This window comes from Cherax quadricarinatus, unplaced genomic scaffold (genome assembly GCF_038502225.1).
Source record: "Cherax quadricarinatus isolate ZL_2023a unplaced genomic scaffold, ASM3850222v1 Contig1954, whole genome shotgun sequence".
Lineage (NCBI taxonomy): Eukaryota > Metazoa > Arthropoda > Malacostraca > Decapoda > Parastacidae > Cherax > Cherax quadricarinatus.
This window is the reverse complement of record NW_027196980.1, coordinates 1-26,892: the sequence shown is the minus strand read 5'-3', so window position 1 is coordinate 26,892 and position 26,892 is coordinate 1. Positions and strand designations below refer to the sequence as shown.

Below are 26,892 nucleotides of genomic sequence, written 5' to 3'. Positions count from 1 at the left end.
ACTATTACTGTCTTGCTAGAGGCATGCCAACATTACAGTTCAGATGCCCCTTCAAACTGTAAATATGTCTACCCATCCTTTAAAGTGCAGACACTGTACTTCCTTCCTCCAGGACTCAAGTCCAGCTCACTGGTTTCCCCTCTTCAGCCCTCTTGATAATACTTTTAGTAGCCCTGTACCTCGTAATCTCTGAAGCTCTCGCTTCACATGGTGAGGATCCGGGATTGATTTCTGTTGGGGTGGAAACATTCAATGCGTTTCCTTACACCTGTTGTCCTGTTCACCTAGCAAGTAGGTACCTGGGTGTTAGTCGACTGGTGCGGGTCACATCCTGGGGGAGAAGACTGAGAACCCCATTGGAAATAAAACAGACAGTCCCTCGATGATGCACTGTCTTTCTTGGGTTATCCTGGGTAGCTAACCCTCCAGGGTTAAAAATCCAAACACAATCTTATCACATCAGCTGTTTCCCACCAAGGCAGGGTGGCCAAAAGAAAAACTCTGATCATCATTCACTCCATCACTGTCTTGCCAGAGGAATGCTTACACTACAGTTATAAAACTGCAACATTAACACCCCTCCTTCAGAATGCAGGCACTGCACTTCCCACCTCCGGGACTCAAGTCCGGCAATATGGATTGTGAATGTTGCAGCAAAGAGAAGTTTGGAGGTAGTAGAGATGTTGAGTCTGAGGCAATATGTGTTGTATAGATTATGCAGAGACTTTGTAGTTTAGAGAAAACCCCAAACTACAAATTCTCTGCATAATATTTACACCACACATTGCCTTCAGATTAGCATCTCTACTACTCCAAACTTCTCTTTGTTGCAACATTCACAACTCATGTTGTAGCGAGGTGGAGGCTGGAAGCAGCAGAGATGTCATGTAGAGTTATTATGTCACTTAATATGGTCAAGAGCTTGACAAGTGTTTCATAAGATAAGGGAGATACTGTATAAGATTAAACTGTATATGCTAACCTCAAGTATGTAAGGTAAGCACATTATTGCCCATTATCATTTGCATATATTCTACAGCAAACTGATTTGTTTATATTTTCCAAAGCTTTTATTCTCTCGTCTCTCTCATCCTTGAGAAACACTATCATCCACTTACTAATCAACTTTATCTTACAGACACTATCATGTGATCAGACATTCTCTTAGATAGCACCATTAATAACTGCACCATCACAAACATCCTTTAACACACTTCACTACACAAGCAATTTTTTTTTTGTCCTAGAGGTGGTAAGTACAATGCCTGCACTCTAAAGGAAGGGTAAGGATGTTGCAGTTCAGAGGGTCATGTGAACCAGGATGTCAGCACATAGTATCTGGTAAGACAGTGCCTGAATGAATAATGGTGAATGTGTTTCCTTTTTTTTTGAGATGGGGGTTGTCCATCACTATCTCAGCAGATGGCCATTGTTAAAAAAAATCACCAGTACTACATAACTTCTAATCAGGAAATGGGTGAAGAGTGAACCCATGGCAAGTGAGTTGTAAAGTTCACAGGCCAACACATTAACCACTCGGCCAGCTGGCCAAGTCATAACTTTGTTATGACTTATATTGGGTTCATGGACTTTATGGCTTCAAGGGTACCTTTCATATACTTTGATGAGTTCCAAGAGTTTTTCTACTCCTAGAGCCTAGCCTTGGGCCAGGTTCATCTGGTGCTTGCCTGGTCAACCAGGCTGAAAAGACATGCACCAAGAAAGTTTCTGGGGCTATGGGATGAGACAGTACAATCACAGTTGGTGCCACTGATACAACCATGTCACAGAAGTGGTGCTTGTAAAATTATCCTAAGTTCTCCAGCTGAGGGGTTAGAGTTGAGCATACTACATGGAAGGTTTAAAGAAGCCTAAAATGACAGTTTGGTCCATCCTGGAAAATTATCACCTATAAGTTTATTTACTTTACCATTACTACTCTACCATGTATATTTATGTACAGTATTCAATAGATGAGTCAAAAAAATGTATTGTAATACCATAGTTTTCTCTCACTGGACTGAGCGCATTGCTATTTTGCCTTCTAGGGAGGCTAAACCCATCCATTAGTGTCCTAAACCTCTCACCTGCTACGACAGACCCTCAACAGTGTTCTAGACCCTTCCTCCATATCTTAGATACTCTCTCAAAAATTTAAACCCCTTTTCAGTAACTTGTACCTATACTTCAATAACCTAGATCCCTTGCTCATTAACGTGGTCAGTCGTCACGTGAGGTCACAGACCCTGAGCTGCTTTGGGGATTAGCGTGGACGGTTACAAAGCATGGCTTGCTTCTGCAGTGTTTTAAAAACTGAGGTTGGAGAGTTGAAGGAGGAGGTCTTGCTTCTCCAGGAGGAGATTAGGAGGCTGAAGGTCCACCTCAATGGGCCTGGGAGAGAGTGTGAGGTGGTTGGAGATGTGGGGAATGAGGCTTCTAGCAGTGAGGTGCAGTCTGTCTCTCACTGTGAGGAGGCTGTAGGTGGGGAGGTAGCAACGGCTACCAGCAGTGAGGTGCAGCCCAGCACCTGCTACAAGTGGCGAGTTGTTCACAGTAATGGGAGGCGCATCAGAGTAAGGAAAGTTAAGAGTGAAGATCTGAAGGTAGGAAATCGCTTCTCTGTTCTCCAGGATGAATGTACTTCAGTGGCCAGTGAAGGTAAGGGTACTACTGCCCCTGCTAATGAAGGTAAGCGCATTCTTGTGGTTGGTGACTCTCAGGTAAGATATGTTGACCGTGCTTTTTGTAATAGGAATAAGAAGATGAGAGATAGAGTGTGCTTCCCTGGAGCTGGTGTTGGGGACATTGTCAACAGACTGGATAATATCATGTCAGGTAATGGGAACAAGCCCATTATCTGTCTCAGTGCTGGTGGAAATGATATTGGGAAGGGTAGGAGAGAAGAGCTGCTAGATAAGTACAGGTCAGCTATAGATTTCATTAAGTCTAAGGGAGGGATCCCAATCATATGTAGCATCTTGCCTAGAAGGGGAGTAGGAAATGAATGGTTGTCTAGGGCAATTGGTGTAAATTGCTGGCTAGACAGATACTGCAAGGAACTTGCAATCCCATTCATTGACAACTGGAACAACTTTTATGGCAAACATGATATGTATGCAAGGGATGGGGTTCATCTCTCTGGGGCAGGGGTGGTAGCACTTGCAGACTCGATTGAGAAGGCCATTGGTGAAATGCCTATGATTTTAAACTGATGGAAGATAGAGGTATGGGTGTGTGTGGGAAACAAGCAGGTTGCAACACTAGGGTTGGAAACAGTAAATGTATAAAAGGCATTCAGCATGAAGTTATAAATAAAGACAATAGAACAGGTCAGCAAACAAAGGGGGACAGCAGAGGGCAGCAAGGGACTAGCTCCCTTAAGGTTTACTATACTAATAGCAGGAGTGTTAGAAATAAGATAGATGAGCTAAGATTAATTGCAAGTGCAGGAAACATAGATATTATTGCTATAACAGAGACCTGGCTCAATCTGAAAGATAGAGAGATGCCCTCTGAATGTCACATACAAGGCTATAAATTATTCCACACTGACAGGGTCAACAGGAAAGGTGGTGGAGTAGCGATGTATGTCAGAGACAATTTAAATTGTTGTGTTAGACAAGATATTAAATTAGAAGCGTCAGCCACTGAATCTGTTTGGTTACAGCTTCTCGAGGGCCGAGAAAAACTAATTTTGGGTGTGATTTACAGGGCCCCAAATCTTGATAGGGAGTGCAGTAAACTTCTATGGGACGAAATTCGTAAGGCATCTACATACGAAAATGTTGTGCTAATGGGAGATTTCAACTATAGACAGATTGACTGGAGCAATTTGACAGGAAATTTAGAGTCGGGTGACTTTCTTGATACGATCCAGGATTGTTTTTTAAAACAGTTTGTGACAGAGCCAACTAGGGGAAATAACCTCCTTGACTTGGTTCTTGCCAGTAGGGAAACACTAATTAATAATCTTGAGGTTAATGATGAGCTTGGGGAGAGTGATCACAAATCACTCAGTTTTAACATATCATGGAATTCCCCTAATAATGGCAATCAAGTCTCCGTCCCTGACTTTCGCTTGGCTGATTTCATAGGACTGAAAAATTACTTAGGTGGGCTGAACTGGAATGACCTGACTAGGGGTCAGGTAGGTGGTGATGGTTGCCGATATGATGCTTTCCAGGGCATAGTTCTAGCTGCTCAGTCAAATTATGTTCCAAATAGGGAAATCAGATCAAACAAAAATGATCCTAAATGGATGAACAATAGATTAAAATATCTGATTGGTCAAAAGAGAGGCATATATAGGCAAATCAAAAGAGGAGAGGGGCAATTAAGAAATCGATATATTCAGTTAAAGAGAGAAATAAAAAAGGGAATTAGAAAAGCAAAAAGAGATTATGAGGTTAAAGTTGCAAGAGAATCGAAGACTAACCCAAAAGGATTCTTTCAGGTATACAGAAGTAAGATCAGGGACAAGATAGGCCCACTCAAAAGTTCCTCGGGTCAGCTCACTGACAGTGATAAGGAAATGTGTAGAATTTTTAACACATACTTCCTCTCAGTTTTTACACAGGAGGATACCAGCGATATTCCAGTAATGATAAATTATGTAGAACAGGACGATAATAAACTGTGCACTATTAGGGTCACAAGTGACATGGTCCTTAGGCAAATAGATAAATTAAAACCTAACAAATCCCCAGGCCCTGATGAACTGTATGCAAGGGTTCTAAAGGAATGTAAAGAGGAGCTTAGCACACCTTTGGCTAATCTTTTCAACATATCACTACAAACTGGCATGGTGCCAGATAAGTGGAAAATGGCAAATGTGATACCTATTTTCAAAACAGGTGACAGGTCCTTAGCTTCGAACTATAGACCAATAAGCCTAACCTCCATAGTGGGAAAATTTATGGAATCAATAATTGCCGAGGCAGTTCGTAGCCACCTTGAAAAGCATAAATTAATCAACGAATCTCAGCATGGTTTTACAAAGGGGCGTTCCTGCCTTACGAATTTATTAACTTTTTTCACTAAGGTATTTGAGGAGGTAGATCATGGTAATGAATATGATATTGTGTATATGGACTTCAGTAAGGCTTTTGACAGGGTCCCACATCAGAGACTATTGAGGAAAATTAAAGCACATGGAATAGGAGGAGAAATTTTTTCCTGGATAGAGGCATGGTTGACAAATAGGCAGCAGAGAGTTTGCATAAATGGGGAGAAATCAGAGTGGGGAAGCGTCACGAGCGGTGTTCCACAGGGGTCAGTGTTGGGCCCCCTGCTGTTCACAATCTACATAAACGACATAGATGAGGGCATAAAGAGCGACATCGGCAAGTTTGCCGATGACACCAAAATAGGCCGTCGAATTCATTCTGACGAGGACATTCGAGCACTCCAGGAAGATTTGAATAGACTGATGCAGTGGTCGGAGAAGTGGCAGATGCAGTTTAATATAGACAAATGCAAAGTTCTAAATGTTGGACAGGACAATAACCATGCCACATATAAACTAAATAATGTAGATCTTAATATTACGGATTGCGAAAAAGATTTAGGAGTTCTGGTTAGCAGTAATCTGAAACCAAGACAACAGTGCATAAGTGTTCGCAATAAAGCTAATAGAATCCTTGGCTTCATATCAAGAAGCATAAATAATAGGAGTCCTCAGGTTGTTCTTCAACTCTATACATCCTTGGTTAGGCCTCATTTAGATTATGCTGCACAGTTTTGGTCACCGTATTACAGAATGGATATAAATTCTCTGGAAAATGTACAAAGGAGGATGACAAAGATGATCCCATGTATCAGAAACCTTCCCTATGAGGATAGACTAAGGGCCCTGAAACTGCACTCTCTAGAAAGACGTAGAATTAGGGGGGATATGATTGAGGTTTATAAGTGGAAGACAGGAATAAATAAAGGGGATGTAAATAGTGTGCTGAAAATATCTAGCCTAGACAGGACTCGCAGCAATGGTTTTAAGTTGGAAAAATTCAGATTCAGGAGGGATATAGGAAAGTACTGGTTTGGTAATAGAGTTGTGGATGAGTGGAACAAACTCCCAAGTACCGTTATAGAGGCCAGAACGTTGTGTAGCTTTAAAAATAGGTTGGATAAATACATGAGTAGATGTGGGTGGGTGTGAGTTAGACCTGATAGCTTGTGCTAACAGGTCGGTTGCCGTGTTCCTCCCTTAAGTCAATGTGACCTGACCTGACTAGGTTGGGTGCATTGGCTTAAGCCGGTAGGGACTTGGACCTGCCTCGCATGGGCCAGTAGGCCTTCTGCAGTGTTCCTTCGTTCTTATGTTCTTATGTTCTTAAGAAAAAGCCAGGATGAGCCCATGGTTCACCCAAAGGTGCAGGGAGGCAAAAACCAAGTGTGCTAGGGAATGGAAGAAATATAGAAGGCAAAGGACCCAGGAGAATAAGGAGAGCAGTCGTAGAGCCAGAAATGAATATGCACAGATAAGAAGGGAGGCCCAACGACAATATGAAAACGACATAGCAGCGAAAGCCAAATCTGACCCGAAGCTGTTATACAGCCACATCAGGAGGAAAACAACAGTCAAGGACCAGGTAATCAGGCTAAGGAAAGAAGGAGGAGAGACAACAAGAAATGACCGTGAAGTATGTGAGGAACTCAACAAGAGATTCAAAGAAGTGTTCACAGAGGAGACAGAAGGGGCTCCAGAAAGACGGAGAGGTGGGGCACACCACCAAGTGCTGGACACAGTACACACAACCGAGGAAGAAGTGAAGAGGCTTCTGAGTGAGCTAGATACCTCAAAGGCAATGGGGCCGGATAACATCTCTCCATGGGTCCTGAGAGAGGGAGCAGAGGCGCTATGTGTACCCCTAACAACAATATTCAATACATCTATCGAAACAGGGAGATTGCCTGAGGCATGGAAGACAGCAAATGTAGTCCCAATCTTTAAAAAAGGAGACAGACATGAAGCACTAAACTACAGACCAGTGTCACTGACATGTATAGTATGCAAAGTCATGGAGAAGATTATCAGGAGAAGAGTGGTGGAACACCTAGAAAGGAATGATCTCATCAACAGCAGCCAACATGGTTTCAGGGACGGGAAATCCTGTGTCACAAACCTACTGGAGTTCTATGACATGGTGACAGCAGTAAGACAAGAGAGAGAGGGGTGGGTGGATTGCATTTTCTTGGACTGCAAGAAGGCGTTTGACACAGTTCCACACAAGAGATTAGTGCAAAAACTGGAGGACCAAGCAGGGATAACAGGGAAGGCACTACAATGGATCAGGGAATACTTGTCAGGAAGACAGCAGCGAGTCATGGTACGTGGCGAGGTGTCAGAGTGGGCACCTGTGACCAGCGGGGTCCCACAGGGGTCAGTCCTAGGACCAGTGCTGTTTCTGGTATTTGTGAATGACATGACGGAAGGAATAGACTCCGAAGTGTCCCTGTTTGCAGATGACGTGAAGTTGATGAGAAGAATTCATTCGATCGAAGACCAGGCAGAACTACAAAGGGATCTGGACAGGCTGCAGACCTGGTCCAGCAATTGGCTCCTGGAGTTCAACCCCACCAAGTGCAAAGTCATGAAGATTGGGGAAGGGCAAAGAAGACCGCAGACGGAGTACAGTCTAGGGGGCCAGAGACTACAAACCTCACTCAAGGAAAAAGATCTTGGGGTGAGTATAACACCAGGCACATCTCCTGAAGCGCACATCAACCAAATAACTGCTGCAGCATATGGGCGCCTAGCAAACCTCAGAACAGCATTCCGACATCTTAATAAGGAATCGTTCAGGACCCTGTACACCGTGTACGTTAGGCCCATATTGGAGTATGCGGCACCAGTTTGGAACCCACACCTAGCCAAGCACGTAAAGAAACTAGAGAAAGTGCAAAGGTTTGCAACAAGACTAGTTCCAGAGCTAAGAGGTATGTCCTACGAGGAGAGGTTAAGGGAAATCAACCTGACGACACTGGAGGACAGGAGAGATAGGGGGGACATGATAACGACATACAAAATACTGAGAGGAATTGACAAGGTGGACAAAGACAGGATGTTCCAGAGATGGGACACAGCAACAAGGGGACACAGTTGGAAGTTGAAGACACAGATGAATCACAGGGATGTTAGGAAGTATTTCTTCAGCCACAGAGTAGTCAGGAAGTGGAATAGTTTGGGAAGCGATGTAGTGGAGGCAGGATCCATACATAGCTTTAAGCAGAGGTATGATAAAGCTCACGGTTCAGGGAGAGTGACCTAGTAGCGACCAGTGAAGAGGCGGGGCCAGGAGCTTGGACTCGAACCCTGCAACCTCAACTAGGTGAGTACACACATACACACACACACACACACACACACACACACACACACACACACACATACATAACAACTACACAAAACATTCTTCTTGCATGAAGGTAACTGCTATATTATTATGTAGGGAAATATGACATGCACAGTGCTGTCGTTATTCAGTCATGCAGGGGAAACATGCTGCATAATTATGCAGGGGAAACATGCTGCATAATTATGCAGGGGAAACATGCTGCATAATTATGCAGGGGAAACATGCTGCATAATTATGCAGGGGAAACATGCTGCATAATTATGCAGGGGAAACATGCTGCATAATTATGCAGGAAAAATATGCTGCACAGTTATGTAGAAAGAACATGTTTCACAGTTATCATGTAAAGAAACATGTTTCACAGTTACCATGTAAGGAAACATGTTTCACAGTTATCATGTAAAGAAACATGTTTCACAGTTACCATGTAAGGAAACATGTTTCACAGTTATCATGTAAGGAAACATGTTTCACAGTTACCATGTAAGGAAACATGTTTCACAGTTATCATGTAAAGAAACATGTTTCACAGTTACCATGTAAGGAAACATGTTTCACAGTTATCATGTAAGGAAACATGTTTCACAGTTATCATGTAAAGAAACATGTTTCACAGTTATCATGTAAAGAAACATGTTTCACAGTTATCATGTAAGGAAACATGTTTCACAGTTACCATGTAAGGAAACATGTTTCACAGTTATCATGTAAGGAAACATGTTTCACAGTTATCATGTAAGGAAACATGTTTCACAGTTATCATGTAAGGAAACATGTTTCACAGTTACCATGTAAGGAAACATGTTTCACAGTTATCATGTAAGGAAACATGTTTCACAGTTATCATGTAAAGAAACATGTTTCACAGTTATCATGTAAAGAAACATGTTTCACAGTTATCATGTAAGGAAACATGTTTCACAGTTACCATGTAAGGAAACATGTTTCACAGTTATCATGTAAGGAAACATGTTTCACAGTTACCATGTAAGGAAACATGTTTCACAGTTATCATGTAAAGAAACATGTTTCACAGTTATCATGTAAGGAAACATGTTTCACAGTTATCATGTAAGGAAACATGTTTCACAGTTACCATGTAAGGAAACATGTTTCACAGTTATCATGTAAGGAAACATGTTTCACAGTTACCATGTAAGGAAACATGTTTCACAGTTATCATGTAAGGAAACATGTTTCACAGTTACCATGTAAGGAAACATGTTTCACAGTTATCATGTAAGGAAACATGTTTCACAGTTACCATGTAAGGAAACATGTTTCACAGTTACCATGTAAGGAAACATGTTTCACAGTTATCATGTAAGGAAACATGTTTCACAGTTATCATGTAAGGAAACATGTTTCACAGTTACCATGTAAGGAAACATGTTTCACAGTTATCATGTAAGGAAACATGTTTCACAGTTACCATGTAAGGAAACATGTTTCACAGTTATCATGTAAGGAAACATGTTTAACAGTTATCATGTAAAGAAACATGTTTCACAGTTATCATGTAAGGAAACATGTTTCACAGTTATCATGTAAGGAAACATGTTTCACAGTTATCATGTAAGGAAACATGTTTCACAGTTACCATGTAAGGAAACATGTTTCACAGTTATCATGTAAAGAAACATGTTTCACAGTTATCATGTAAGGAAACATGTTTCACAGTTATCATGTAAAGAAACATGTTTCACAGTTATCATGTAAAGAAACATGTTTCACAGTTATCATGTAAAGAAACATGTTTCACAGTTATCATGTAAAGAAACATGTTTCACAGTTATCATGTAAAGAAACATGTTTCACAGTTATCATGTAAAGAAACATGTTTCACAGTTACCATGTAAGGAAACATGTTTCACAGTTATCATGTAAGGAAACATGTTTCACAGTTATCATGTAAGGAAACATGTTTCACAGTTATCATGTAAAGAAACATGTTTCACAGTTATCATGTAAAGAAACATGTTTCACAGTTATCATGTAAAGAAACATGTTTCACAGTTATCATGTAAAGAAACATGTTTCACAGTTATCATGTAAGGAAACATGCTTCACAGTTATCATGTAAGGAAACATGCTTCACAGTTATCATGTAAGGAAACATTCTGCACAGTTATCATTCAAGACAACATGTTGCACAGTCATGCAGGGAAACATGCAGTGAACGGTTCTTGATCTGTGGAATTGGAGCTACCCTTCCCTTCCTCAAATAAAATCTAATTACTTCCCATTTTCCCGGTTCTGTGTAAACCTCATGGAACACAAAAATTATAAAATACAGAAAAGTTTTTGGTTTACTAATTCTAGCGTACAACACATCATTCCTAAGCTAACAACTGTACAAATTACAGCAGAAAATAGTCTGGATTTAACATTATTTTCAGTACTATATTGACCTAATATTGAATACTATACTATTTTGGATGTCCCGTAGATTGATCGCTAGCGCACTCAGTTCATACACTGAGGTCCGGAGTTCGAATCTCTGGTATGGCTGGATAGCATTAGGATGGGCTCTGGTGGTCTGGTGGCTAAAGCTCTCACTTCTCATAGCGAGGGTCTGGGTTCGATTCCCAACCAGGGTAGAAACATTGGGCGTGTTTCTTTACTCCTGTTATCTATGTTCACCCATCAGTAAAATGGGTACTTGGGTGTTAGTCGACTGGTCAGTGAAACCAGGGGCTTTCTATATAGTAGTATGTCACTGATGTCAGCTAGGCCTGTATACCATGTACATGTAGTAAATAAAGATTTTTTTTTTCAACACGTCGGTCATCTCCCACCGAGGCAGCGTGACCCAAAAAGAGAGAGAATCCTCAAAAAGAAAATACTTTCATATCATACAACACTTTCACCTCACTCATACATAACCACTGTCTTTGCAGAGGCGCTCAGATACGGCAGTTTAGAAGTCCCTCCAAACTGTCAATATCTCAAACCCCTCCTTTAAAGTGCAGGCATTGTACTTCCCAAAAAACAAAGAAAGAAAGATGTTATTATATATTATTATTATATTATATAAGACACCTGCTGTCCCTGTTCACCCATTAGTATAAAATGGGTACCTGGTTCTTAGTCAACTGGTGTGGGTCACATCCTGAGACAAAACTGACCTAGTCTGCCTGAAATGCTCTGCATAACAAGTGGCTTTCTATATAGTAGTATTTCACTGATGTCAGCTAGGCCTGTATACCTTGTACATGTACTTGTAGAAATCTTTCTTTTCTTTCAACACACCAGCCGTATCCCACTGAGGTGGGGTGGCCCAAAAGGAAAAACAAAAGTTTCTCCTTTCATATTTAGTAATATATACAGGAGAAGGGGTTACTAGCCCCTTGCTCCTGGCATTTTAGTCGCCTCTTACAACACGCATAGCTTACGGAGGAAGAATTCTGTTCCACTTCCCCATGGAGAACTTGTAGAAATAATAATAATTATTATTAACCCTTTGGGGGTAGACAGGTCCTCTGAGAGACTTGTTCAAAGGGTCGGCCAAATTTAAAAAAAAAAAAAAAAAATCTCATGAAAAGATAGAGAATCTTTTCCCAATCATAATGACACCAAAAGTATGAAATTCGATGGAAAACTTATGGAATTATGCTCTCGTGAAGTTAGCGGTCTGGACGATGTTTACACGTCAACAAAAATCATAACTATTTTGCTAAAACTCCATTTTTTCTATCGAATGAGTACAAGAAACCACCCATTTACCGATTTCAACTATCCAATAAAGTGGTGAGAATTTAGCAATTTTGCCAATTTCACACAAATTTCAAAAGATGCCAATTTCAGAATAGGGTCCAGAATAAACAAGAAAGACATTCCTGGTACTAAAATAGCAAGTTCTCTGTTCGTTAGTCACATCCCCAGGCCACTCTTATATTTCTTTGGCTTTCCACTTTGAATTTTTATCCTTACAAAAAAAATAAGATTTAGTGTTATGCAGACTATTGCATTAGCATAGAAATGGTATAAATAATATCAGCACACTTGTGAAAAAAATATTAGACTCACCAGTTGATGTGTATTGGACGCTTGGCATGATTTGCATACTTTTGAACTTTGGTAAAAATCAAACATTTCTGCTACTTTGAACTCAATTTCAAGGTACTTTTCATTGTAAAACCAGTCAAAATCATCTCAATTTCTGTAATATGTCTTCCATTCCATAAAATGAAACCAAGAAAACTAGAATACAACAATAAATACCATACGAAAATACAGTGCAAAGTCGCTGTTTTAATCCAAAAACACGGTAAAAGTTTTTTTTTCTCATTATGCACTGTGTGCTGCAGGATTTTTTTTATACTGCGCACACTAACCACATAGATCCATTCTTACATATGTAGACCTACCAGCTTTCTCTCACTAGATTTGAGGGCGCTAGAATTTAGGCGTACTAGTACGTCAAAAACCCTGGGTCATAAGACGTACTAGTACGTCCGAAACCCCCAAAGGGTTAATATCGAATACTATACTATTTTCAATATTATATTGATCTAATATTGAATATTATATGTACTATTTTCAATACATATTGATCTGATATTGAATACTATATTATTTTCAATACTATATTGACCTAATATTGAATACTATACTTTTTTGAGTACAGGCGGGTGCTGCTTTACAGTGCTTCACTTCACAGAATTTTGCTAGTGCAGCAATTTTCAATTACACTCATTCTTCATTTACTCAGAATTCTTACAATAAATATATTCACCACTCACTACAAGCATGGCTACCATGAGCCAGGAGCACATCTGAAGTATAAAATGAGGGACACCTGTACAGATAAAGAACTTTGCTCGCTACAGATGTAACTTTATTTACCGCATATCGGCAGCTCATTACTGTCTTCACCAGAACACTTGTTATCTACAGCAGTTGAACTACAACAACTTAATCCAAGACTATACTTTAACTGCTCGCTTCCAACAGATTTTTTAACCCGTTAACTGTGGGAAGTTTTTGAAAAAAAACAAAAAACAAATTTTTCTTACAATTAGACAAGAGTTTGTCTTTCTGAATTGAATAAGACAAAATGAAGAAGAAATGATAAAACTTACAATTTTACGGTGAGTTGAATTTGGTGAAAAAATTATCCTTAATCGGCAACAGCAGAGCACTAGTACAGAGGACACAGTTAACGGGTTAAGAGCAGTTCCTTAAGGCTCTTGATCCAAGGAATTGAACTTGTCTTCCCTAACTCGAATTGAACCTCACTGCCTCCCCAGGTGCTGTATGACCCTTGCGGGTTTAATGGAAGTGGTAAAGAGAGTCTTTGTGTTTTAGGGGCTTAAGCATCCTGCAGCTTGTGTGAGCTTGTACATGGAGATAAATGGTTGTTAACAGACATGCTGTTAGAGTGTTATCAAGGTAATTTTTATGAAAGAATTCAGGGAAATTGGTTAATTGGGCTTGAGTCCTTGAAGTGGGAAGGGTAGTGACTGCATGCTGGATGTCAGGTGTGGATGCTACATTTGGAGGGTAATCTGACTGTGATGTTGGCACACTTCTGGCAGTTGAGTGAAAGATGATGAATGTGTTTTCTTTTTTGGGTCACTCTACTAAACTCCAGTAGGTACACTGCAAGAAATAAACTGCAACAGCTCACCTGCAACAGCTGACTCTGCTACTACTGTGATGTACACCACTTTCTAGCTCACTGGAAGAGTTATAATAAAGCTCTTACCTATGCTCCATTATCTATCACTATCAGATGGCAGTGTCACTGTGAAGGAGCAGCAGGGCCTTATCAGCACACAACACTCGCAGATAACATCAAATGATCAAGCATTACCTTCTATCACTTCTACAAACAAGTCCAAGTATAAAAATATAATATAATGCAGTATAATACAATGTAGTATAATATAATATACTATAATGTAATATAACAGATGCACAATAACATATATAATGAAGGCTGGACCTTTAATAAGAGGGGTTCTTCTAAAGAAAGGTTTCTTGATGCTGGTGAGGAGCTCTTGATCTAAGGAATTGGCTCAGTCCTTCCTTAGATTAAACCTGATTGCCTTCCATTCCCCAAGGCACTGTATGACCCCTACTGGTTTAGTGCTTCCCATAAATATACTAATAATAATCAAGAGAGGATGGAGCAGAACAGGATAAGAGGATATATTTATCTGGGTATATAAATCTGTTTCTTGAGTTGCTTTTTTGGGGGAGTGTTGCTAGCTATGAGAATGTAGACTTGTGAGCGTTGTGGGATTTTTAATTGTGGGAGTATAACTGAAGGGGGTTTCGGGGTCAATGCCCTCGTTTGTGACCAGGCCTCATGAATTTTTTTAATTAAGGTGTGATGCGAGTTGTAGTACAACTAGGTGAGAATGCTGGAGTGAATGTTATGAGTGTACATTATGCAGGCATGTGTTTCGAGATTGTGTTCTTAAGAAATTATTTGGACTATACAACAAACATTGTCCTATAAAAAGAAACAGATCACAAACAAACAGCTTGGTTGCCCATGGCTAACCAGCACCATTCTGAAATCCACTGACAAGAAATGCCAATATGAAAAGCAATATAGACAGGGCTTAATACACAAAGATATTCTTAAACACTATTCATCAGTTCTCACCAAAGTAATAAAGAAAGCCAAACAACTATACTACTCCAGTAGATTCACAGACACTAGAGGAGATATAAAAAAGACCTGGAAAGCACTCTCTCAGATTCTAGGGACCCACAAACTGAAAAAAAACAAGAATATTGTCCTAACTAAACCTAATGAAACACCACTACATCCCACTGACACAGCTAACAAGATAAACAACTTCTTCTCAACCATAGGATCTAATCTCGCCAATAAAATCCCACATACCAATGCCCATGCCGGGGACTACCTAGATGGAATTTCCCAAATTCCTTCTATCTTGCACCAACTGAGCCTATGGAAGTCACCGAGATTATAAAGTCACTTAAAAATAACTCAGGGAATCTGTCTCATGTCCCACCATTACTGTATAAGCGAGTGGCCCATGTCCTTTCGCATGCTATTTCATTACTTTTTAACAAGTCACTAGAAACTAGCACCTTCCCGAAACTACTCAAGATGGCAAGGGTTACACCAATGCATAAAGGTGGTGACCCTACAGACTTAAACAACTATAGGCCAATATCAAACTTACCATTGCTATCCAAAATCTTTGAGAAACTCATGCACAGGAGGCTACATTCATTTATAACGGCACAAAACATACTCAACCCCTGCCAATTTGGATTCAGGAAAAATAAAAGCACTAATGATACAATCATAAAAATGCTAGATCTGCTTTACACAGCATTGGAAAATAAGGAATATCCACTAGGAATTTTTACTGACCTAAGAAAAGCTTTTGACAAAGTAGACCACGGCATCCTACTCCACAAACTTGACCATTACGGTATAAGAGGCCATGCGCTTGCTCATTTCAAATCTTACCTTACTAATAGGTATCAGTATGTCACCATTAAAGACACAGCATCAACAACACGGCCACTTGATACTGGAGTTCCGCAGGGAAGTGTCCTTGGTCCCCTGCTCTTCCTCATATACATCAATGATCTTCCAAACGTATCCCAACACCTGAAACCCATTCTCTTTGCTGATGACACGACTTATGTCATCTCTCACCCTAATCTTGCCACCCTCAACACCATTGTTAACGAGGAGCTGATCAAAATATTGACTTGGATGACAGCCAATAAACTTATGCTTAACACTGACAAAACCTACTATATTATGTTTGGTAGCAGAGCAGGAGATGCACAAATTAACATTAAGATCGACAACACTCTAATTACCAGACATAATGAGGGCAAATTCCTAGGCCTATACCTTGACAACAACCTGAATTTCAGCAACCATATCCAACACATAACCAAAAAAGTATCCAAAATGGTTGGGATCCTCTCCAAGATACGATACTACATGCCGCAAAATGCCCTTCTCACACTATACCACTCACTTATTTATCCATACCTCACCTATGCTATTTGTGCTTGGGGATCAACTGCAGCAACACACCTAAAGCCAATAATAACCCAACAAAAAGCCACAGTAAAAATAATCACTAAATCCCATCCCTGGCAACACACCCCCCCACTCTTCATAGATCTAAACTTACTCCCTGTTCAGTACATCCACACTTACTACTGTGCAATCTACATCTACAGGACCTTAAACTCCAATATCAACCTTGACCTAAAATGCTTTCTTGATAGTTGTGACAGAACCCACAGGCATAACACCAGACACAAACATCTCTACGACATTCCCTGGGTCCGACTAAACCTTTACAAAAATTCAATGTATGTCAAAGGCCCTAAAATCTGGAACACCCTACCTGAGAACTCTAGAACTGCAGACACATTCATCACCTTCAAAACTACCATTAGAAAACATCTTATCTCCCTGATACACCCCGTCAACTAACTACACGAATACCACCTGGTGTTTCACACTCACGCAACTCACTCACCCAGTTGACCATAAACAGAAATATTAATCTCAATCTTAAAATAATGAATCGTGTGATACTCCAATACTGAAACTATGTACTGTGCCAAAACAAAAGCATTCACATTACTAAACTCACAAACTAGTATTTAGTCACTTAGCCATAACACCAACTTACCTCATAATTTGTAATATTTTAAAATTAAGAATTAAACTAAGTCTGCCCAAAATGCCTAGCCATGCTAGGTGTTCTAGTGGTACACTCTGTAATCATTATTTTACTACATGTAAACCACACAATAACCAAATTCTGTAAACTCAGCATTGTAATCCTTATAGAGAATAAACTTTGAATTTAAATTTGAATATAATATTAAGAGTTGTTGCATTAAATATTGAGAGATGTGAGTGTGTGTTGAGGGAATGTGTTATGGCATGCTTCATAGGAGTACCGTGGAAGTGTTGTAGGAATGTCGGGAGAATGTTGTGGGAGTGTGTTCTGTAAATCAGTCAAGTCAATAGGTCAGTCAGTCAAGTAAGTCATTCAGTAAATCAGTTTTTTCTTATGAAATGGAGAGAATCTTTTTCTAAAGGTAATAAAACAAAAAGTATGAAATTTAATGGGAAATTGACAAAATTACACTCGCAAAGTTTACAGTCTCAGCGATATTACGCATCAGCGATTTTGCCCACTTTGACTCCTATTTTAGGCCAATTGCATTATTCCAGTCAACCAAATTCTTAGCTATTTTGCTAGTATTACTTCTATTTTATTGACTGAGCACAAGAAACTGCCCAATCAATTATTTCAACTAACCAATAAAGTGATCAGAAATTGGTAATTTGGCCAATTTCACACAAAGTTCAAAATATTCCAATTTCAAAATAGGGTCCAGAATAAACAATGCAGGCATTCCTGGCACTAAAATAACATTTCCTCTGTTTATTAGTTACATTTCCAGGCTTTACAGATGAATTCCATTTTGATTTTTTATTCACATAATGAATTTTTATTCACACCAAAAAATAGAAGATTTACTGTTATGCAATATTGTAATAATTGTATAAATAATATCACCGCATTTATGAACATATATTAGACCCACCAGTTGACATGTATTGGACTCATGACATCATTTGTTTACTCTCAAACATCGACAAAAATTGAACATTTCTGCCATTTTGAGCTCAATTTCAAGCTATTTTCAGTACAAAAATCAATCAAAATTATCCCTATTTCTGTAACACATCTTCCATTCAGTCAAATGAGACCAACAAACTGTGAATACAACCATAAAAACAATGCAAAAATACACCACAAAGTCATTTTAAACCAAAAATACAGTCGCAGTTATTTCTCATTATTCACTTTGTGCTACAGGTTTTGTTTTTATATGGTGTGCACTTACCACATAGACAAATTCTCTCATATCTAGGCCAAAATTTACGGTGGTGATGGTGGTAGTGGTGACTTTTTTGGTGTCTGAAATTAAGGGAGGAGGTCCTTCTACCAGTAGTTGATGTTACATAATAGTCCCGACTATACCTATTGAGGTCAGGTGTGGGTGGCACTCCATCACGCAAGCTGGGATCCAGCTCCTGGCCACTCTCCTCAGGAAATTCTCTGCCCATGTAGAGAAAATTACTAGTTATTATAGATTACCTGCACTATACTAGAGGTATTAAAAACACTGTAAGAAGTAAAGTCTTATAACAGCAGTGTTACTGTAAGAGCTGTAAATAATTTAGTATGTATCCTACATTTACAATATAAGTTATTCCCAATTATTGTACAGTATATACTAGATCAAAGGTCAGTGACCTTTTTTTGATTATTACCCCAAAACAAATAGTATGTGTACATTGAAAGTACCCACTAGACTTGAGAGTCGATAGAATCCAGAAAACACAAGGAGCATTCAAATTCAAAATTGTTTATTGAATCCATCTGTATGGAGAATAGAGTCACACAAGCTAAAAAATATGTATCATACATGATAAAGCAACTTTAAAAATAAAACACAAAATTAACAAAAGATAAAATGAAAAACAAACTGCATGAAATAAAAAATATTAACAGACAAATTTAATGAAAATCTCATTAAGGATGTAAAGAATTTCATTGAAAACATTTTGATTTCAGGATTTGGAGAAACCTGAAGAAACTAAATATTAAAAACCCTAAAAATTATTTGTTCAAAAAAATAGAACTTTCATAATTTGCCTCACATATTAAATAATAAATTTTTGTGCAGTTTTATTTATATGTTTATTGAGCCTTCATTACCCCTCACATTTTCATTTTCACCTCATTTGGGGTAATTTACCCCAGTTCCCCAGCCTCGTGCCAAAAGCTCTTGCTTCACACAGTGAGGGTCCAGGTTTGATTCCCAGGAAGGGTTGCAACATTGGGCGTGTTTCCTTACACCGGTTGTCTATATTCACCCACCAGTATAAAATGGGTACCTGGGTGTTAGTTGACTAATGTGGGTTGCATCCAGGGACAAAATTGACCTAATTTGCCCAAAATGCTCTGCATAACACGGGGCTTTGTATACAGCACTATGTAGGCTAGGCCTGTATACCTTGTACAGTGGAACCTCAAAAATCGAACTGCTCCCAACACAACCAACAATGTAAGTGTATTTTTGTAAGTGCTTTTATGAGCGTATTTTTGAGGGTCTGAAATGGACTAATCTAATTTATATTATTCCTGATGGAAATAAATTCATTCGGTAAAGGCACTTGAACAGCCTTCTGGACTGAAGAAAGTTCGATATTTGAGGTTCCACTGTACATGTACTTGTGGAAATGAAGATATTATTATTATTAATATCATTACTATTATTATTATTAGTATAGAGCATACAGGGGTGGGATTAAATTATGGGGAATCAAATTCAAAATGGGAATTGACACAGTTACTTTTTGCTGATGATACTGTGCTTATGGGAGATTCTAAAGAAAAATTACAAAAGTTAGTGGATGAGTTTGAGAATGTGTGTAAAGGTAGAAAGTTGAAAGTCAACATAGAAAAGAGTAAGGTGATGAGGGTATCAAATGATTTAGATAAAGAAAAATTGGATATCAAATTGGGGAGGAGGAGTATGGAAGAAGTGAATGTTTTCAGATACTTGGGAGTTGACGTGTCGGCGGATGGATTTATGAAGGATGAGGTTAATCATAGAATTGATGAGGGAAAAAAGGTGAGTGGTGCGTTGAGGTATATGTGGAGTCAAAAAACGTTATCTATGGAGGCAAAGAAGGGAATGTATGAAAGTATAGTAGTACCAACACTCTTATATGGATGTGAAGCTTGGGTGGTAAATGCAGCAGCGAGGAGACGGTTGGAGGCAGTGGAGATGTCCTGTCTAAGGGCAATGTGTGGTGTAAATATTATGCAGAAAATTCGGAGTGTGGAAATTAGGAGAAGGTGTGGAGTTAATAAAAGCATTAGTCAGAGGGCAGAAGAGGGGTTGTTGAGGTGGTTTGGTCATTTAGAGAGAATGGATCAAAGTAGAATGACATGGAAAGCATATAAATCTATAGGGGAAGGAAAGAGGGGTAGGGGTCGTCCTCGAAAGGGTTGGAAAGAGGGGGTAAAGGAGGTTTTGTGGGTTAGGGGCTTGGACTTCCAGCAAGCATGCATGAGCGTGTTAGATAGGAGTGAATGGAGACGAATGATACTTGGGACCTGACGATCTGTTGGAGTGTGAGCAGGGTAATATTTAGTGAAGGGATTCAGGGAAACCGGTTATTTTCATATAGTCGGACTTGAGTCCTGGAAATGGGAAGTACAATGCCTGCACTTTAAAGGAGGGGTTTGGGATATTGGCAGTTTGGAGGGATATGTTGTGTATCTCTATACGTATATGCTTCTAAGCTGTTGTATTCTGAGCACCTCTGCAAAAGCAGTGATAATGTGTGAGTGTGGTGAAAGTGTTGAATGATGATGAAAGTATTTTCTTTTTGGGGATTTTCTTTCTTTTTTTTTGGGTCACCCTGCCTCGGTGGGAGACGGCCGACTTGTTGAAAAAAAAAAAAAAAACATACATTACAATGTGGTGCATGAGGAGCACATAGTATATTACTCACATGCTGATAGCACGGCGAGGCGGTGGGATGTGCTCAGATATATGGGTATGCGAGAGTCGCTGAACCAAGCGCTCAGGGGCATAAGGATTGTTAGGTATTGATACTGCAGCTTCCCATTTGCGATGTTCTCTTTCTGCAATTGTACCTGGCATACAGGAAAATGTATTTATTATAAGGTAAATCATAATAAAGAATAAAAAGACCCAATACTGTGACTGAAATAATACACAAATACCCATACACAGGAGACTGAAGCTTTTGATGTTGTTTTAGTCCAAGTCAGATCAAAATGTTGTCATAAGTTCCATTCTTCTATGTGCACTTATTTGTGTAAATCATTATACACTGTGCTGTACTAATGATGTTAATTTCTCACTTTTTTACTTTTTTTTTATTTGGACATGATACATAGTTGTACAAAGAAATATAGTGACTGTGTGTATATGCCAAAAGCCCCTTGTATGCAGACCATTATGGGCAGGCTTAAAATTAACTTAAGATTAACTAAGCAATGATATATTCAATGGTAAAAAATAATATATTTCTGGGAAAGTCTAATTATTTGCATGGCTATAGTAGTAGCAAAACAGATAGGTACATCAAAAAATAGTTTGGAAAATGTGGTAGATCAAGTTTAATCCATAAACGGTACAGGCAGATCTACGTTCACATGCGTAATGCTCCAAAAGTAGATCTACGTTTTTTTTTTTTTTACATATTTTCAAATATAACAAAAAAAAAGTAGATCAAAGTTTTTTTACACATTTTCAAATGTAAAAAAAAAAAGATCTACTTTTTTTTACATACTTTCAAATGTTGAAAAAATGTATATATACGTTTGGACCGTTTTGCGGGTTAAATACAGTGACATTCTCATTCGTACATGTGCATGAACTAACATACTGCACACAGTGGAGGACCTACACTGTTGTGGCCCTGAAGATTAAACTGTTAAGGGGTCACCTTTGCGACCAGCAACAGCTAACCTACATGATATTTTAATAACCTTTTAATTTTTATTTTAACTACTATTTTGTTTTGCATTACACTATGCTATTAATATTTTTTTTTTAAATCTTTCTCATACAGTAGACCCAAAATTTTTAAGAAATGTGGACAAGTCACTTCTAGGGGCCCTCTGGGATTAGGGACCCCAAAGCTAAAGCTTCATTAGTTTCACAGTATGTAGATCCGTCCCTGAGTAAGCACATTCTGTCAGAGTACCCTTTAAGGGAGATCCTTTGATGCTAATGAAGGTCTACTGATCTTACTATGCCATCAGCACCCCTTTGAAATGTAGCACTGTATGTTAGGCTTAAGATTTCCCAAAATGCTGTGCATAACTATGGGTTTTCTGAAAGCACAACTGTCACTCATCTCTGTACAAACACTGTATCATGCCTAAAGTTAGTTTAAGTTAGCTTAATATTTTTATTATGCATCCCATATCCATCCTATGGGTGGTAGTCAAAAAGATTACAGAGGTACATAATGTGTTCCTGGATCATGCCAAAATAAAAATTATTATTATTATTATTATTATTATTATTATTATTATTATTATTATTATTATTATTATTATTATTATTATTATTAATACATAATTCCTCCTTGAATTTTTTCCAAAAATTTTCCCTTTACAAAAAAAAAAGAATAATAATTTACGCAATCTGTGCTGAATTACTACTTATAGTTCAGCTCATCATATTTCTTCCTATCTTTCAAGTCTGCCTTTCTACCTATACAATCATCATTACCATTTTTGTCTCACTTTGATAAGGAGGAAAGGCATTTGTGGTGACACATGACCTTTTATGATGTATTTATGGTAAGGAGTATTTACCTCAGTGAGACTTTTAATAAAAGATCAACAAATAAGAATGACAAATGAAGTGGTATCACATAATACTGGAAGAGATATTTCCACCTAGCTCAAAGTATGAGTAACCAGCAGGCAATATGAGTGTTTGAATAAATGTGGAAAAATGAGAATGGGGACCAGTCACCAGTTGCATCCTCCAGGAGCTACTGTTGGGTCCCTTGTTGATTGCAATTTATATTAATAACCTAGTTCAGGGAATAAACAGTTGTGGCAAGGAGGAGACTGGAGGCAGTAAAAATGGCATATTTGAGGGTGACGGTTAGTGTGAATATTTTGCTAAGAATTCAGAGAGTATAAATCACAAGACAGTTTTACCCAAGGTATGATTCAGAGAACCCTAGTGGGTTTAGCACTTGGTTCTAATTTTAATAATAATAATGATTCAGAGAGCTGAGGAGAAGTTGTTAAGGTAGCTTAGATACTGAGAGAATAGAACAGCACAGAATAATCAAGAGGATGTATAAATTGGAGGGTGGAGAGAAGGGTTGGAGGGAGGGGGGGTAAAGTAGGTGTTGATTGCTAGGGGCCTGAGCATCTACCAGGCTTGTGTAAGGGTGTAAGATCAGAGTGAAGGCAAGTGGATTTTATGGCTTAGTGTGCTGTTGGAATATGAGCAAGGTAAAATTTATGAAGAGATTCAGGGAAACCTGTTAGCCAGACTTGAGTCCTGGAGGTGTAAAGTGCAGTGTCTCCACTCTAGAGGAGGAGCAGGGATGTTGCATTACAAGGGTCATTTGAATTATATTTGTGCACTCTTGGCAAGACAGCAGCTGAATGAATAATGGAAGATGTCTTTCCTATTTTGGGCTACTGTACCTCAGTGAGAGATGGCTGTAATAAAAAAAAAAAGAGAGAGAAAGAGAATGCTGACAACACAAAAATAAGCCAATAAAAAAATTCTGAGGCAGAAGCAAGGGAGTTTCACAATTATTTGGATACATTAATGCAGTAGTCAAGCTCAAAAAATGCAGTTTTTTTTTTTTTTCAACAAGTCGGCCGTCTCCCACCGAGGCAGGGTGACCCAAAAAAGAAAGAAAATCCCCAAAAAGAAAATACTTTCATCATCATTCAACACTTTCACCACACTCGCACATTATCACTGTTTTTGCAGAGGTGCTCAGAATACAACAGTTTAGAAGCATACACATATAAAGATACACAACATATCCCTCCAAACTGCCAATATCCCAAACCCCTCCTTTAAAGTGCAGGCATTGTACTTCCCATTTCCAGGACTCAAGTCCGACTATATGAAAATAACCGGTTTCCCTGAATCCCTTCACTAAATATTACCCTGCTCACACTCCAACAGATCGTCAGGTCCCAAGTACCATTCGTCTCCATTCACTCCTATCTAACACGCTCACGCACGCTTGCTGGAAGTCCAAGCCCCTTGCCCACAAAACCTCCTTTACCCCCTCTCTCCAACCCTTTCGAGGACGACCCCTACCCCGCCTTCCTTCCCCTATAGATTTATATGCTTTCCATGTCATTCTACTTTGATCCATTCTCTCTAAATGACCAAACCACCTCAACAACCCCTCTTCTGCCCTCTGACTAATACTTTTATTAACTCCACACCTTTTCCTAATTTCCACACTCCGAATTTTCTGCATAATATTTACACCACACATTGCCCTTAAACAGGACATCTCCACTGCCTCCAACCGTCTCCTCGCTGCTGCATTTACCACCCAAGCTTCACACCCATATAAGAGTGTTGGTACTACTATACTTTCATACATTCCCTTCTTTGCCTCCATAGATAACGTTTTTTGACTCCACATATACCTCAACGCACCACTCACCTTTTTTCCCTCATCAATTCTATGATTAACCTCATCCTTCATAAATCCATCCGCCGACACGTCAACTCCCAAGTATCTGAAAACATTCACTTCTTCCATACTCCTCCTCCCCAATTTGATATCCAATTTTTCTTTATCTAAATCATTTGACACCCTCATCACCTTACTCTTTTCTATGTTCACTTTCAACTTTCTACCTTTACACACATTCCCAAACTCATCCACTAACCTTTGCAATTTTTCTTTAGAATCTCCCATAAGCACAGTATCATCAGCAAAAAGTAACTGTGTCAATTCCCATTTTGAATTTGATTCCCCAAAATTTAATCCCACCCCTCTCCCGAACACCCTAGCATTTACTTCCTTTACAACCCCATCTATAAATATATTAAACAACCATGGTGACATTACACATCCCTGTCTAAGACCTACTTTTACCGGGAAGTAGTCTCCCTCTCTTCTACACACCCTAACCTGAGCCTCACTATCCTCATAAAAACTCTTTACAGCATTTAATAACTTACCACCTATTCCATATACTTGCAACATCTGCCACATTGCTCCTCTATCCACTCTATCATATGCCTTTTCTAAATCCATAAATGCAATAAAAACTTCCCTACCTTTATCTAAATACTGTTCACATATATGCTTCAATGTAAACACTTGATCTACACATCCCCTACCCACTCTGAAACCTCCTTGCTCATCCGCAATCCTACATTCTGTCTTACCTCTAATTCTTTCAATTATAACCCTACCGTACACTTTTCCTGGTATACTCAGTAAACTTATTCCTCTATAATTTTTACAGTCTCTTTTGTCCCCTTTCCCTTTATATAAAGGGACTATACATGCTCTCCGCCAATCCCTAGGTACCTTCCCCTCTTTCATACATTTATTAAACAAAAGTACCAACCACTCCAACACTATATCCCCCCCTGCTTTTAACATTTCTGTCATGATCCCATCAGTTCCAGCTGCTTTACCCCCTTTCATTTTACGTAATGCCTCACGTACCTCCCCCACACTTACATTCTGCTCTTCTTCACTCCTAAAAGATGGTATACCTCCCTGACCAGTGCATGAAATTACTGCCTCTGTTTCTTCCTTTACATACTTTCCCTAGGCTTTCTTAACTTGTTTAACTCACTCCAAAATTTTTTCTTATTTTCATTAAAATTTCTTGACAGTGCCTCTCCCACTCTATCATCTGCTCTCCTTTTGCACTCTCTCACCACTCTCTTTACCTTTCTTTTACTCTCCATATAATCACACCACACATTGCCCTCAGACATGACATCTCCACTGCCTCCAGCCTTCTCCTCGCTGCAACATTCATCACCCATGCTTCACACCCATATAAGAGCGTTGGTAAAACTATACTCTCATACATTCCCCTCTTTGCCTCCAAGGACAAAGTTCTTTGTCTCCACAGACTCCTAAGTGCACCACTCACTCTTTTCCCCTCATCAATTCTATGATTCACCTCATCTTTCATAGACCCATCCGCTGACACGTCCACTCCCAAATATCTGAATACATTCACCTCCTCCATACTCTCTCCCTCCAATCTGATATTCAATCTTTCATCACCTAATCTTTTTGTTATCCTCATAACCTTACTCTTTCCTGTATTCACCTTTAATTTTCTTCTTTTGCACACCCTACCAAATTCATCCACCAATCTCTGCAACTTCTCTTCAGAATCTCCCAAGAGCACAGTGTCATCAGCAAAGAGCAGCTGTGACAACTCCCACTTTGTGTGCGATTCTTTATCTTTTAACTCCACGCCTCTTGCCAAGACCCTCGCATTTACTTCTCTTACAACCCCATCTATAAATATATTAAACAACCACGGTGACATCACACATACTTGTCTAAGGCCTACTTTTACTGGGAAATAATTTCCCTCTTTCCTACATACTCTAACTTGAGCCTCACTATCCTCGTAAAAACTCTTCACTGCTTTCAGTAACCTACCTCCTACACCATACACTTGTAACATCTGCCACATTGCCCCCCTATCCACCCTGTCTACGCCTTTTCCAAATCCATAAATGCCACAAAGACCTCTTTAGCCTTATCTAAATACTGTTCACTTATATGTTTCACTGTAAACACCTGGTCCACACACCCCCTACCTTTCCTAAAGCCTCCTTGTTCATCTGCTATCCTATTCTCCGTCTTACTCTTAATTCTTTCAATAATAACTCTACCATACACTTTACCAGGTATACTCAGCAGACTTATCCCCCTATAATTTTTGCA

The 26,892-nt window shown here is 39.2% G+C and overlaps 1 protein-coding gene across 1 annotated transcript in view; it reads right to left on the bottom strand.

Moving 5' to 3' along the window:
• Nucleotides 1-21,076, bottom strand: part of LOC138850929 (serine-rich adhesin for platelets-like) — a gene marked incomplete at its 5' end in the record, with an annotated part of 44,979 nt that extends 23,903 nt beyond the window's left edge. The window contains 2 exon segments of the mRNA XM_070081198.1: nt 18,216-18,460; nt 20,932-21,076. Of these exon segments, the coding sequence (XP_069937299.1) occupies nt 18,216-18,460; nt 20,932-21,076 (390 nt within the window).
• Between the last annotated feature and the right edge of the window lie 5,816 nt (nt 21,077-26,892).